Genomic DNA, 15,656 nt, shown 5'->3' with positions numbered 1-15,656 from the left:
CCACACCCAAGGAAAAAATCACTAAGACCTCCATGCTTGTACTTAATTACTTATAAATACAGTAGATGGAATGGGAGACTGTTTTAAGGTGTGGGTTCCTGCCCCCCCCAATCCTTGGTGTATTAATAATTATGAATCCTCCCATCCCCAAGAAAAAGATCACTAAGACTTCTATACTTGTACTTAATCACTTATAAATACAGTAGATGGAGTGAGAGACTTCTGTGTTCGTTCCTCACTGTTTATATCCATGCCAGCTTTCTTCTGGCTGAGGCGTGACCCTCTGTCATTTTCTAAAGTTTCTTTTGCAGCTTTCACAGGCACGAACCATTGATGACAACTGCAGGACTTTGAACATGGAGCTTTCCCAAGGAAGCTGGCTCTAAATGAACATTTCATGCTACATACAAAGTTACCTCTGTTCCTCTTGTGTGCTGTCTTCCCTGAAGCCAAGAGAGGTGGTACACTAAACAGAGCCAGGACAGACTGCTAATGATCCAGGGGTTGCTTAGGTCTGGTCATCAGTGATGATCTCTGCTCTGACATGTGCATTTAATTGTGCTCACTTTAAATTTTATTCCCTCATCCCATACACTCCTGCTTTCCCCCCCCCCAAAGTGAGGTAAATACTCAGGTAATCAAAAGCCCACACAGGATCTCAACAGCAAGAATACAGCAGAGACAATAATTATTTCCATTAAAAATGGTATTTGGGGACTTCCCTGGTGGTCCATTGGTTAAGACTTTGCCTTCCAGTGCAGAGGGTGCCGGCTCATTCCCTGGTCGGGGAGCTAAGATCCCACATGCCTTACAGCCAAAAAACATAAAATAGAAGCAATGTTGTTACAAATTCAATAAAGACTTTTAAAAACGGTCCACATCAAAAAAAAATTTTTAATTATATTTATATTACACATGACGGTGTAAATCAACTATACTTCAATTTTAAAAAAGACAAAAGAACTGAAAGGAGTCTCCCAAAAAAGAAAAATGATATTTGTAGATGGTAGAGGAACAACATTCTCTTTAGTTTTTACTAGTCTTACTATATTTGAATGAGATACTTCTCTTCAGTGTCTGTTCACATATAGGTGTCCCTTGGAATTTATTTTCATCCACTTTTTTTTTTTAATGTAAGGAGGGAAAATGACAGCTGGTTCAGTGTGTGTCCCTCAAATCATACCCCTGCGGGTGCCTCAGCCCGGAAAAGCCAACCATGAAATTGATAACAATACGCTTTTGGAAATGAAATCAGGTAAGAATCAAATGTACTGAAAGTGTTTCAAATAACCCTGCCATGTTCTCTATATTCATCTAGTTGTTGATTTACCCTCTTTGCATCCTTTCTATAATCAGGATCTTGGGATGACTGTAAAACTTTGAAAATATGAAACAATGTTGGTTTCTAGAGTGGTATTTATATAGGTTACAACAGCTGGCTCTTGCCAACCTTCCATTTGTGTTGGAAAAATTTTCAGCAACGCCGTGACTTACTTTAGCCAGGTTAGGATGTCCCATTGCTTCCCCAGACTTTCCCAGCATTCTCAGTGTTTTTCTGGGATATCAGTTTGACCTGCTAACACAGGCTTCCCAGTCAGACAGGTTGGAGAGTGAAGAATCCTGGCTTTGAAAACATCTAGTGATCTTCAGTACATTCCTCAGCCTTTCTTAGTCTCAGCCTCTAGACTGTGAGAGAGTGATAATATTATCTATAGATTAGAGTCATCATGAGGATTAATGATATGTGATGTGAGACACACAGGTTCTGGCACATGGTGATGCCAAAATATAGCTATTTCTGCTGAAATAACGCAGTGAATGTGTTTCTTTTTCATGCCAGAAACACACACACGCTCATTTACATATGTAATAAACAAAGAGAAGGAAAAGTTTTATAGATATAACGTATCTTGTTCTATTACTTGTTTAAAACAGACTCTTGATTTGCCCCACATGGATGGACCTAAGAGATGATTATATTAAGTGAAGTAAGTCAGAAAAGGACAAATATCATATGATATCACATATATTTTGAATCTATAAAAAATGGTACAAATGATCTTACTTACAAAACAGAAATAGATTCACAGACATAGAAAACAAACTTATGGTTACCAAAGAGAGTAGGAGGAGATAAATTCAGAGTTTGGGATAAACAGGTACACAGTACTATATATAAAATAGATAAACAACAAGAACCTGTTATATAACACAGGAAATTATATTCAATATGCTGTAATAGCCTATAATGGAAAAGAATCTGAAAAAGAAAAAACTATATACATATGTATAGCTGAATCACTTTGTTGTACACTTGAAAATAGTACAACATTATAAAAAAATAGATTTCAATTTTTTTTAATTGAAAAATTAGACTCAATTAAAAAATAGACTCTGAGACTCCAGTTACATATTTGAATAACTAATGTGCATACAAACTATATGTACCGATGACGTGACACCTGGGCTTCCTAGACTGAGAGGTCCAACTAAGAATATACATATTATACTGTGTCTTCCTTTATCTTAAAAGCTAAGATTATTTTTAAAATTCCTCAAACCAAAATTCAAGTCTTAATATATGTGCTCGTAACCCTCAGAAGTAGGGTGATGATTGACAAATGATGACAGGGTATCCAACTTCTATAATATCTGAAATGTCTAATAAATGAAAGATTCTGCAATTCATTGCCAAAAGTAATAATATCCCAATAGGAAAAATGGACAAAGGATGTGAAAAGACATTTTATAGGAAAGGAAATATGTGTGTTTTAAACGTATGAGAATATGCTCCTATTCACCCTTCACTTGGTTGCTAGGCAGAGCTTATCCTCTGCTTTATTTACTCCCTTGCACTTAATCACCACTTAACAAATTCTATGTAGTCGTTTCCTGTTTGTGTGTGTGTTTTTTTTTAAATGGAAGCTCTATGAGAGGAGGGACTTTGGTCACTGATGTATTCCCAGTGTCTGAAACAGTGTCTGGCATGTAATAGGCATTTGGTAAATACTTGTTGAATGAGTGGGTGAATCTTACTCAAAATATAAGAAATGTGAGTTAAAGCTATGAGATGCTTTTTCTTAAACCTGGGAAATAGAAATGAAATATCAGCAAAATAAAAGAAAAAAATGATCACACACGGTGTGGCTGAGATGGTGGGTTAACATGCATTTCTATTCCCTGCTGGTAGCAGGGTGAATTGTTTCAATGTCCGTGGAGGGAAGTTTGGCAACATTAACCAAAATTACAAATTCGCATAGCTTTTGACTCAACAACAGTACTAGTTCTACATATTTTGCAGATATGAAAGAAACTCTTTGCAGGGTTATTCATTACAGTGTTTGCAATAGCAAAAGTAAAAAAGAAAGAAAAGGAAAAGAAGACAGTTTATATGTTCATCTGTAGGGATTGGCTGTTGGCCAGTGATTCATCCATTGGAATAGAATGCAGTGCAGCTATAAAGAAGAATGGGGTGCTTTTTAAAGGAGCGATATAGGACAATATACAAGATACAATGTTAAATGAAGAGAAAAAGAGTGTGAAACAGGGCATGATATGCCATTTGTATGTACAGAGAGGGGGAGATTAAAAAATATGTACGTATATGCTTGTATGGATGTAAACTACATACATACATTGGAAGGACAGTTGATATTATTGGTTGCCTTTGGGCAGCTGATGAGGGCAGGGAGCTTGGAGGAAAAGTTTTCATTGTATATCCTTGTTTGACCTTTTGGATCTTGGATTATCTGAATTTATTATCTTTACCTTTATTACCTTAGTACCTTTATTAATTTTCCCAAGAAGTGCACGAATCATTTACCAAGTCCAAATAAAATATAACAAAACCATTTTAAGCAGTGCTCAAAAATGAAAAATTAGCTTCTGCTTTCTAAGTAGACACTCTGGTTTTAAAATTCACCCCTGCTTGGTTTGTATCAGTGCTCTGTCAGAGAGGTAAAATGCCATCGTGGTTCAAGAGCATGGCCTGTGAGCAACTAAGACCCACCACAGTCAAATGAATAAATTAAAAAAAAATTTTTTTAATCCCTCCTGTTTTAAAAAGAAATGAGCCTGGTCAACAGATCCAACTTCCCAGAAGTCAGATCAAAATTCTGCTGTTATTTACCAGATTTCTTAACCTCTCTGGGACTCAGTTCCCTCATCTATAATGTGGGTATAAAATAGGACCTATCTCATAAGGTTGTACTGATAAAATTAGTTAATTCACAGTGCCTGGCACAAAAAAAAACTTGTTAGTTATTGTTATTCACTTCTACAGTATACATATTTTTAAAATCTCATTAAATAACTGATCCCTAGGCATTCTTCAGGGAGTTGCTACTTTAGTATTAATTCTAGATATCCTGTTTTGGGTTTTTCAGACACCCCGGAAGTCAACATATATTATACCCTGGATGGCAGCAAACCTGAATTCCAAAAGAAAATTGGTTATGGTGAAAACACTACCTTTAAGTATACGAAGCCTATTACCCTGCCTGATGGAAAAATACAAGTTAAAGCTATCGCAGTCACTAAGTAAGTCAAGAGCATAATGACTGGGATGATTTATATTTATTATGTTTTAACTTTACTCATTTCAATGAGAATCGGTGCTGGATTATAAAGACACTAAAGAAAAAGTTATCTTAATTTCAGCATATGTCTGTAACCTTTGTGTTTGTCTTTTACTGAGTTATACTGTAAAATACACATATTTACATACTGATTAACATGAGGAAAAGTTTTATGGATAGAACATATAAACAATTATTTGTTTAAAACAGATTCTTGATTTGCAGCCACATGGATGGACATAGAGATGATCATATGGGTAAAAAGGTATAGTTCAGTGAAGTGCTGTGTATATTAATACTGTTTTTAGTCTGAAATCCACACTGGGATTTTGGGAAAGTGAAAGTGAAATCGCTCAGTCATGTCCGACTCTTTGTTTGCTGCCCCATGGACTGTAGCCTGCCAGGCTCCTCCATCTATGGGATTTTCCAGGCAAGAGTACTGGAGTGGGTTGCCATTTCCTTCTCCGAAGGAAGAGCCTTTTCAGGGTTTGGGACCTCCGAAGAGATTCGTCTTGAGGAAAATGCTACTTTAAGTGGATGGTTCTTTTATTCCCCAGGATGTGGCCTATGACCACCATGGTTCTCCATCTGATTTTGTACTGACTTTATTGCCCTTCAAAGCTACCATCATTTTGATTTGTTAGGCGTTAGCTAATTCATTCTTTCTTTGTCCTTTCTTTCCTAGTCAACAATTTTTTTCAGTTTCATGTATAGAAATACCACTTAATTTGGTAAACTTCACCGTGGGTTGTAGAGAAAAAAGATCCTCAAATGCGTTGCAGATTAGTCTGTGATAGAGGAATTATTTTGTGCCACAAAACAGGTTTGGCCACATTTCTGGAAGACTAATACTGGGGCTGGCCCAGGTAATTTAAATCAGACTCCAGACTCCCCCTGCTGGCTAAACTACTGCATGGCCTTTTAAGCTACAAATTCTACAGTGAAGATGATTGCTTGGCATTAAAAAACAATTTTTTAAAATAACAAAATGAAAACAGAACAACTCCCTGACACATGATTATTCTTTATTAAAAATTGGGATCTGTGGCTTTTCCTACTTGCCAACCCATTTCTACTGAAACAAGTCATCCCAGTTATTGAAAACTACTAAGCTGATTACTCTGGTGCATCATGCTGCAAGGTGACAGTAAAATGAAGTCAAGATCAATGACTTTGTAGTTCAAAGGAGCTAACAGAGCTTCCATCAGAGTCCGAAGAATAAGGACATTGTTTATGCATCTCACCATCTTGTTCTGTGCCCACTCTGCTCTGAAATGCTGTTAGTATTTCAGATGTGCTCAGCTTAGGAAAAGTACCTATACAAAAAAATTTTGAAAGTTAGTGCTTGTATCTAATTGTGATAAAATAGTTCTTTATGGAAATCATGCAACTTTGTTCAAGTCTCTGTCTCTAGGTTTTTCAGGCCATTAGTTTCGTAATAAGGAGAAAAAGGGCTTTAGATAAGACTGTTAACAATGTAAGGTCTTTAACATATTAAGAGGAAAACCTGTGGTCATGAAGTTTTGAATGATTTAAGAAAATATTTGTGATATAGTCAGTGAAAAAAATTAGGATGTAAGATGGCACACTAGTATTGTGAAACTTGCAAAAATACCCAGAGGACTTCCCTGGTAATCCAGGGGTTAAGAATCCTCCTGCCAATGCAGGGGACACAGGTTTGATCCCTGGTCCAAGAAGAACCTTCAGAGATGCTGCAGAGTAACTAAGCCTGTGCTCTACAATAAGAGAAGCCACTGCAATAAGAAGCCCATGCACCACAATGAAAAGTAGCTCCCGCTTGCTACAACTAGAGAAACCCTGCTGCTGCTGCTGCTGCTAAGGCGCTTCAGTCGTGTTCGACTCTGTGCAGCCCCATAGACGGCAGCCCACCAGGCTCCCCTGTCCCGGGATTCTCCAGGCAAGAACACTGGAGTGGGTCGCCATTTCCTTCTCCAATGCATGAAAGTGAAACGTGAGAGGGAGGTCGCTCAGTCGTGTCCGACTCTTTGCGACCCCATGGACTGCAGCCTACCAGGCTCCTCCGTCCATGGGATTTTCCAGGCAAGAGTACTGGAGCGGGGTGCCATCGCCTTCTCCGAGAGAAACCCTGCACACAGCAACAAAGACCCTGCATAGCCAAAATGAATAAGTAAATAATTTTGCAAAATACACAGAGATAGAAAAGGGCAGTGATCCGCAAGTGACTGGGAACCAGGCTTCTGCTCAGAGCCAGCCAGGCCATAAACCTGACCATTCTTCAGGATTCAAATGGTCCCTGGATGGAGATGTTTGTGATGGGAGGAAGTTATCTTGTTCGGAGGACACTGTATCTCGGATAACAGGCCATGAGCCAATGATGATGAGCATCCAGATGAGATGGATGCTGAGGTGACTGAGTTAAACAAGCAGTTCATCTAGAAGACTTTCTATATCTGCATCCAGATCCCTGTATCTGTAAATTTGGTTTGTTATTAAGAACAGCAAAACACATGCTTCTCCAAAGGTTAGCCGCCCATAAGTCTCTCCAGCCAGTGAACATGCACTGATCATGTTATTTCTTAAATACTGTCACTCACTGATAGGTACTGGCTGTTTAGACCAGTTGTATATTTCTGAGAATTGTTTTCTCCTTCTAAAAGTGTGGCTTAAGACTTTGACATGGCTTAATGGTAAACATTTCTTAGGGCTTCCCTGGTGGCTCAGACAGGAAAGAATCTGCCTGCAATGCAGCAGCCGTGTGTTCGATCTCTGGGTTGGGAAGATACCCTGGAGGAGGGCATGGTGACCCACTCCAGTATTCTTGCCTAGAGAATCCCATGGACAGAGGAGCCTGGTGGGCTACAGTCCATGGGGTCACAAAGAGTCAGAAACGACTAAGCAACTGAGCACAGCACAGCAAACATTTCTCAACTGTTTTGGAACTGATGTCTATTCATTTCTGAATGTTTACTTAACCAAAGAATTTCAAGTGTTTGGGGATGCTTAAAGTTTCAAGAATTTTAAGAAATGTAAAAAAATCAACATGTAAGAAATCTGAGAAATTGCAAAAGAAATAATAAAACAGATAAAAACACATCAAAGGCCAATAGGAAAATCAATGAGCGAAGCAGATAAAGGGCACTGAAGGCAGACACCAACTTGAGATAGAAGAGTATTAAGTTCCTGGGCAGATCAAGCAGAATCCCTTATGTTCTAGCTGTGAGGTTTCAGTGCAAATTAGTGAGAGTGAGAGTTAAACATACCAGACAAATACACCAAAGTGTGGTCACAAGGATGTGGCAGAGGCTGCAGGCTGCTCCCAAAATCTGTGTTGCCTTCTTCAAGAACCACAGAAGCTTCCCTGGTGGCTCAGTAGTAAAGAATCCACCTACCAGTGTAGGAGACATGGTTTCGATCCCTGGTCCAGGAAGGTTCCACATGCTGGGGAGCAACTAACCCCATGCGCCACAACTATTGAGCCTGTGATCTAGAGCCCGGGAACCACAACTACTGAAGCCCACACACAACAAGAGAAGCCACCGAAATGAGAAGCCCGCTCACTGCAACTAGAGAGTAGCCCCCGCTCACCACAACCAGAGGCAGCCTGGGAAGCAGCGAAGACTCAGCACAATGAAAACAAAACAAAATTATTTTAAAAATAAGTAAAGTTTATTTTTTTTAAAACTAGAGCCTGGGATTTTTAGCAGGACACGCATGTGTTTTCAGTCCTCCTTGAAGCTAGCAAGAGGCCCGTGAATGCATGGGGTGTGGCCAGTGAATGCACGTGAAAGTGACGTGCCAGTTTCTAGATTGTGCCCTGTGGGAGGAGGCAGGCCGTGGTTCCTGCCAGCTGGAATGTGACTGTGGTGGTCAGCAACATTGGGTCACAAGGACGTGTCATGTCCTAGATATGATGGGGCAACAGGGTAGAAAGTCAACCCTAGGCCCCGGGCACCATGGCTCTCCTGCACAGCTGTGGGTGGGTTATAGCCCATTGCTATGGTTTTTCCAGTGGTTATGTACAGAGGTGAGAGTTGGACTGTGAAGAAAGCTGAGCACCGAAGAATTGATGCTTTTGAACTGTAATGTTGGAGGAGACTCTTGAGAGTCCCTTGGACTGCAAGGAGATCCAACCAGTCCATTCTAAAAGAGATCAGTCCTGGGTGTTCTTTGGAAGGACTGATGCTAAAGCTGAAACTCCAGTACTTTGGCCACCTCATGTGAAGAGTTGACCCATTGGAAAAGACTCTGATGCTGGGAGGGATTGGGGGCAGGAAGAGAAGGGGATGATAGAGGATGAGATGGCTGGATGGCATCACCGACTCAATGGACGTGAGTTTGAGTGAACTCCAGGAGATGGTGATGGACAGGGAGGCCTGGCGTGCTGCGATTCATGGGGTTGCAAATAGTCGGACACGACTGAACGACTGAACTGAAATGACTCTGTTTAAGCCACTGTTGTTTTGATTCTGCATTACAACAATCAAGCCTGTATCCCAATACACCAGGGACACACCTCAAGCAAATACCTACAGAGAACATATTCAAGAGTACAGGTGATCAAAACAGGCCAACAGTGTCAAGCATCAGTGAGTGTGTGGAGAAACTGGAACCCTCAAATGATGCCAGTGGGGATGTAAATGGAACAACCACAGGTCACAGTTTCTAAAAAGTTAAACTCACTGACCATCTGACCCAGTGGTTCTGCTCCAGTGTATCTGTCCACATATATGGCTGGACCAGCCCTTGTTCTTATTACAATTCCAAGAGGCCCTCAGCAGTAATCATCAGGGAACTTGGAAAGAGAAGAAGTTTATTACCTACAAGTCCTGGGGATTATGTGGCACCCAGTGAGGTCACAAGTACAAAGAGATGGGGGCATGGGGAGAGAAGAAGGGACAAATCACAGGCCAAGGGTCTGCTTTTATTAGGGCTGAGGGCGGGGGGCTGAGGAGTTCCATGGGCTCAGTCTTCATTGGTGAATTTTAAATGTATGAGCAAGAACTTACAGTGGGAAGAGAAAAAATTGCCCAATTGGTCAGTCATAGAAACCAACCAAGATCTCTAAAATAAACGGGCTTCCATGGGGGCACAGTGGCTGGATCTTCATCTGGTCCTGTGGCGGGTGAAGTGTTTACTGAAGAGCACCATCTTTGAAGTGGATGTCTCAGCAAAGCCTAAGTCAGATGCCTCATTACAAACAAGAGAAAACCCAACCTCAGGGGCTCATACTATAAAGACTCATACGTGAATACTCATAACAGTATTAAGTATTGTAACCTCCAAACTAGCAAAATCCAAATGACTATCCACTGGGGAATGGATAAACAAACTGTGGTACATCGTGAAATGGAATGCTACTCAAGAATAAAGATGAATGAATTGCTGACACATGCAACTACCTGGGTGAACCTCAGAAAAAAAAAAAGAAAAAGACAAGTAAAGGCAGCCAGACATGTGAGACTGTATTTGTAGGATTACATTTATCAGCATGGCAACCCACTCCAGTACTCTTGCCTGGAGAATCCCGTGGATAGAGGAGCCTGGAGGGCTACAGTCCATGGGGTCGCAAAGAGTCGGACACGACTGAGCAACTAAGCACACAGCACAGAAAAGGCAAAACTGTGAAGACAGGAAGCAGATCAGTGGTTGCCTGGTGTAGGAGGTGGAAGTGAGGAGTAACTAGAAACAGGTTGTTGTAACATTGGACTGTGGTGGTGGTTGCACAGTTGTGTAAATGTATGGAGTATCATCAAATTATATTCCTAGAGCAAGTGCATTTTATGTCATGTACATTATATCTCAGTAAAACTGTTTAGAAAAATAAAGAGTATAGATGAGCTGCTGGTGCTGAGGGGAAATCGCCTCCAGAATTTACTTCTGGCCGCCTCTCAGTTGGTTTCTCATGGGACTTCTATTGCATCATGGAGGAACAAGATTAATTGTGAAATACTATGAATAAATTGAAAACTGACTAGTATTTGAGGAATAACAGTTAAAATCTCCCAGGGAAGTATATATTATGCTACCCACAGTTGGGATAAGGAAAATTCCCATAACTTCGGTGGAATGAATGATATACAGGTAACCTCATTCTTTGCTTCAGAATAGTTTCAGGATTAAGGTATGACATCTTTATGGTGAATGTGGTAGATGGTCCTCCAAATGGCCCCCCAGTGAGCCATGCCTCCAACAGTATCCCCTCCTTCTGAATCTGGGCTGGCCCTACAACTTAACTTTGACCAAGAAAATGCTCCAGACATGACGCTAAGGCCAGACCACAAGAAGCCTTGCAGTATCTGCTCTGGTCTGTTGGAACATAAATGCTGGGAGAAGCCAGCCACCTTGTAGGAAGTCTCTGACCTACCTGAGATCTACTACTATGAGGAACCCCAAGTTCACCACCTGGAAAGGGAGATAGAAAGGGAAGGAGAGAGATGACTGGCAAGTCCCCAGCTGTCCCAGGCCAGACTTAGAACCTGAGGGGAGAAACCATTTTGGACATCTGACTGAGTTGTACTTTCACTTGACTCCGGCCCAAGCTGACACCTGACTGCAGCTACACGAGCTGGCAAACCCACACCTTTGTGTTCTAAGACATAATGTTTTGCAGTGGCTTGTTACATAGCAAGAGATAACTGAATAAGAGTAAGGTTGCTGCTGCTGCTGCTGCTGCTAAGTCGCTTCAGTCGTGTCCGACTCTGTGCCACCCCATAGACAGCAGCCCACCAGGCTCAAGGTTAAGACCATAGAAATGGTAATATATTGGTCTCCAGTTTAAAATAGCAATATAGTAAATTCATTCTAGAGTCATCTTAGTTGCCGGACACCCTGTCTTTGAACCTCTGTGTGACACGCAAACTTCCCCTGTCTGGAACAATTTTCAGAGACTGCAGAGAGAGCGCCATTGTCACAAAGGTGTTTCAGGTGGACTCTGTTCCACCAGATCCAGTCTCTCCAGAAGACACTGTGGAAAATGCTCTCAAGGACCCTCCGAAGCAGGCAAGTACTGACACTGTGATGCATTTGGATCGTCACCACATCCCTGGTCCCTTTCCTCAGTGGTGACATCTTCCCCTTCATTTACCCCCAGAGTCAGTCTGTAACCCATTTTCAGGTCCTTACCGTTGGGGTCACTCTCAACCACTGCACAGCATCTTTGCTGGTTTCCCACCTTTTGGCCAGTCCTCCACCCTGCCCGTTGGAGACTCCTCACTGGCATCTCTATCTAGGCTCCTGTGTCTTCTCCTCTTACCCTGTGGAAGAAAGCAGAAACCCTCAGCCTGGCCTCTCAGAGCCAGTGTCTGTCCTCAGTCATCCTTTCCTGCTTTGTGACTCCCGTGTTTACGTTCCAGCTCAAACTCTGTGCATGCTGGGTTCTGTCTCTGCTCCCCTAGCTCCTAGGCCTTCTTTCATCAAGTGCTTTGACCACGTGATTACTGTGCTCCTTGTCTGTCTCCCCCATGTACTGTAAGCTCCCAGGCAGCAGAGAGCAATTCTGCCATACTCCATGTCCTGCATGGGGACAGGTAGGAGAGGGTGGAGGCATTTGCTGAAAAGAAGTATCGGGCTAGTAGGAGCCCTCAGTGGGCGTGGCCTTCAGTTATGTTGAAAGCTTCATCTCCAGATACAAAGCCTCACCTCTTTAGAGAATGAACTACACCCGTCTAGAAAGGACATTCGAAACTCTAGACCTTGGGTTCTGGGTATCAGTGGGATGGATCCCAGGGTCAGAGGGTGGGCCAGCCCACGGTGAGGCAATTAAACAGAAAGTCTCAGACTCTCGTTGGGGTGATGGGAAGTTTTGGGGGGGAGTCCCTTCAGCCTAACAATCAACCAGAGGGCAGCAAAGAGGCCGTGGGACCAGAGCGGTGGATGCAGGCATGGCATGGGGCCCACTTGTGACCAGGGGTCTACACTGACCGGGGGGCAGCCAGCAGGGGTTGAGCCAACATGTACCAGCAGGTGTTCAGGCTTCAGCCAAGCATGAGGGACTGACCCTGAGAACAGAAGCATGTCTGTGTTTCGGGGCCAAGTGTGGGAGGACAGTGGACAGCAGATCTGTCTGGGTCTGACCCCACCCTGCCTTTGCCCCTGGAGTCTGGTGGTCCCTCCGTTGTCACTGTGTCTCCCTCGAGTGTGACGTCCTACCTGTGTGAGCTGTCACCTGCCTCCAGTCTTGGCCACTTGACATGGAAGGGGCATCCCAAGCAGGCGTGCTGCCAGGCAGGCAGCCCAGAGTCAAAGCTGTGTGTGCGTCCAGAGACAGCGAGACAAAGGTCACTTGGTGAAAACGACTGTGACCCCTTTCTAGTAAAGAAGTGCAGGCTGTGTCGCCATCTCTACTATGGAACTTTTAATTTTCATATCTAAACAGGCAGAGTCAAGTGACTGATACATAGTCTCTTCCCTCCTAGGAACTGAAAAATGGATTTGTTGAATCAAAAGGAAGGAAGAAATATAAGAATCCTGAAAGTAAACTGGGTTGGAATGTTAACCTTGGAAAGTTTCCAGGTATGAAGTGACAGGATGAAGATACGAGTTAGTATACTGAACCACCAGACAGGTTCAGGGCTTGTGTTCTTGTCTTCCGAGGGGTTGACTAAGAAACACCAGGACAGTACAGTAAGATCTCATTTGACTTTTAATGCCATCCTGGCTACATGAGGGAGAGTCAAGCTATCCGGCAGAGTCAGATTTATCTATTCATTGCAACACGGGAGACCACGTGGTAGAGGAACCATGGCGATCTCATCAACTAAAGTACAGACAACAGTTGCTGGGGGAAGGTGGGGTTTGGATAAAATTTAAATGAAAGAAGAGTTCTGATAGGTAAGCAAAGCAGAGATCAGTGGGAAATGGTCGCCATGAGATATGGACCTGAGAAGGGGACCAGGGTTCTGTTTCCTTGGAAACAACAAAGATACATGTGGAAGGTAGTGCCCAGAGACCTTTCTCTGAAGCTCTGCACCGGGTTGGACATTGAGGCTGCTTCTCTGTGGTTGGATAGCATCACCAACTCAATAGACACGAGTCTGAGAAAACTTTAGGAGACAGTGAAGGACAGGAGAGCCTGGTGTGCTGCCGTCCGTGGGGTCACAAAGAGCCAGGCATGACTGAGCAAGTGAACAACAACCCTATGTCACAGTGACCTGGGTCTTCCAGGCAAGAGTTGGATGTTTCATTCTTACTGATACGATTTCAAACAGCAAAGTTTTCTGATAATCTGAATTTAGAGAGCAGGGTTTCTTGGTCAGTAAGAAGCAGTGGTCACTCAGAGTGGGAACTGTTAGGATGTGTGACAGCTGCAGTGTATCCTTGGGGCACACAATATTTCCTGCTGACCTTTCAACTGGATTTATCCATTCTCCCAGCCTGATGCAGAATGCTGGGGAATGTGGCAGGGCAGATTTTCATTTTCTCAGTCTGGGCCTACTTTTTTCTTTATTGCCATGAATTCAACTGAGTGGGAGCTTCTCTGCGTAGTTACTACATTAGAGAATGTGACAACAGTGGCCCCTTATTAAAAGGTTTCTAACTATGAAGACACATTTGCATGAAAGCACATATGATTTCAGATATTCACAGAATGATGCTTTTGATGTAATTGTAGACATGGGTGAAAGAAGTGACCCTAAAACATTGAAAGACCTTCGCTTCTCAGAGAGTCCGCGGGAAGCCCCAACTTTCCGTGATGAATTGGGCTCTAGACCAGCCCCCCAGCAGCCCCAGGTAACTGCTAAGGAAACTCTTTTGGGTGCTAAAGATCAACTGTGTTTCTAATGCTTCCTGCAACATACTTTAAGAAAATGTCCCTGCCTTTTCACCCTGGGTCAGGCACTGTCCCAGAGCCGAGATACCTAGTTGGACAAAAAAGGCCCCTGTACTCATGGTGCTCACGTTTTGTTGGGGATGGGGGCAGGCAGATATAAACGTGTGAATACTGGAAAAAATAGTTGAGAATAGTGATTTGTCATGAAAAAGATAGACCTGGGTAATGGGATAGAGCCATGGTTTACCAATTGTGGTCCCCAAACCAGGAGCATCAGCGTCACCTGGGAGCTCATCAGAAACGCAGACACCCACCCACCCCCACTGCACCCCCCCAGACCTGCGGCCTCAGGGTCTTTAGGGTGGGCCCCATCATCTGTTCTAATTGGCCTTTCTTCTGATAAACACCCAAACTTGAGAACCCCTGGGATAGAGAATGACCAGGTAGGAAGAACAGTCTCCTAATTCAGGGAGATAAGAGAAGGCCCCCTCAAAAAGGTGACATTTTAATTGAACCTTCAAGATGAACAGAAACCAGCCCTGCAAAGATCTTGGTCGAGTAACCTCAAGTTCAGCTCAGTGAGGATCACCAGGAGGCTGGTGTGGCTAGAGCATGGTGGGAAAAACGATGCCTGCTGCATATGGTGGGACAAAGCACTGAGATGAACTCTATGTAATTTACCTTACCAGAGCTTTTACCGTGATTTTATATATGTTCTTCATTTTAGTTCGCTGGGTTTGCACATATAACTGGTTAGAATTTTGCCATGATTTTATATATGTTCTTCATTTTAGTTCCCTGGGTTTGCACACATAACTGGCCAGAAGAGCTTGACAAGCACAGAGATCATGAGGATTCACAGGGAGACGGACTTTCTCAAGTATGTATTGCTTTCTCTCTACTGTCTAAGTACTGCTGAGACACAACATGGTCAAAAATAATTTGAAGATGGGTCATAGCAATGGTATTTTCCCCAACTTTTTTGTTTTTTTAATTAAATTTTTACAAAATTTAAAGGCGCAAATGACATACAATAAATGGCACTTAAAGAGTACAATTATATATACATATATATACATATAATCTCAAGACTATCACCCCAATCGAGAAAATGAAAAAATCCACCACCTCCAAGAGTTTCCTGCTTTGCACCTTTTTAAAACCCTCCCCTGTGACCTGCCCCATTGTTGGTCTGCTTGTTGTCATTGTAGCTTAGCTTGCATTTGATCCCATATATATATATGGAACAATTCAGTATTTTCTCCTTGGCCAGGCTTCTTTCACTCCACTTGATGACTTGGAGGCTCACCCATTTTGTATGCATGCAT

The 15,656-nt window shown here is 42.6% G+C and overlaps 1 protein-coding gene across 1 annotated transcript in view; it reads left to right on the top strand.

The window, feature by feature from the left end:
- Window positions 1-397: 397 nt before the first annotated feature.
- The window catches only part of DZANK1 (double zinc ribbon and ankyrin repeat domains 1), a 48,069-nt gene continuing 32,810 nt past the window's right edge, over window positions 398-15,656 (top strand). Inside the window, exons 1-7 of the mRNA XM_052650911.1 lie at window positions 398-458; window positions 1,139-1,255; window positions 4,386-4,539; window positions 11,444-11,558; window positions 12,974-13,070; window positions 14,170-14,288; window positions 15,123-15,208. Of these exons, the coding sequence (XP_052506871.1) occupies window positions 398-458; window positions 1,139-1,255; window positions 4,386-4,539; window positions 11,444-11,558; window positions 12,974-13,070; window positions 14,170-14,288; window positions 15,123-15,208 (749 nt within the window). The remainder of the gene's footprint in view (window positions 459-1,138; window positions 1,256-4,385; window positions 4,540-11,443; window positions 11,559-12,973; window positions 13,071-14,169; window positions 14,289-15,122; window positions 15,209-15,656) is intronic.

The sequence above is a fragment of the Budorcas taxicolor genome, chromosome 13 (genome assembly GCF_023091745.1).
Source record: "Budorcas taxicolor isolate Tak-1 chromosome 13, Takin1.1, whole genome shotgun sequence".
Taxonomy (NCBI): Eukaryota; Metazoa; Chordata; class Mammalia; order Artiodactyla; family Bovidae; genus Budorcas; species Budorcas taxicolor.
The sequence above is the reverse complement of the archived record's forward strand: the minus strand, read 5'-3'. Positions and strand labels throughout refer to the sequence as shown.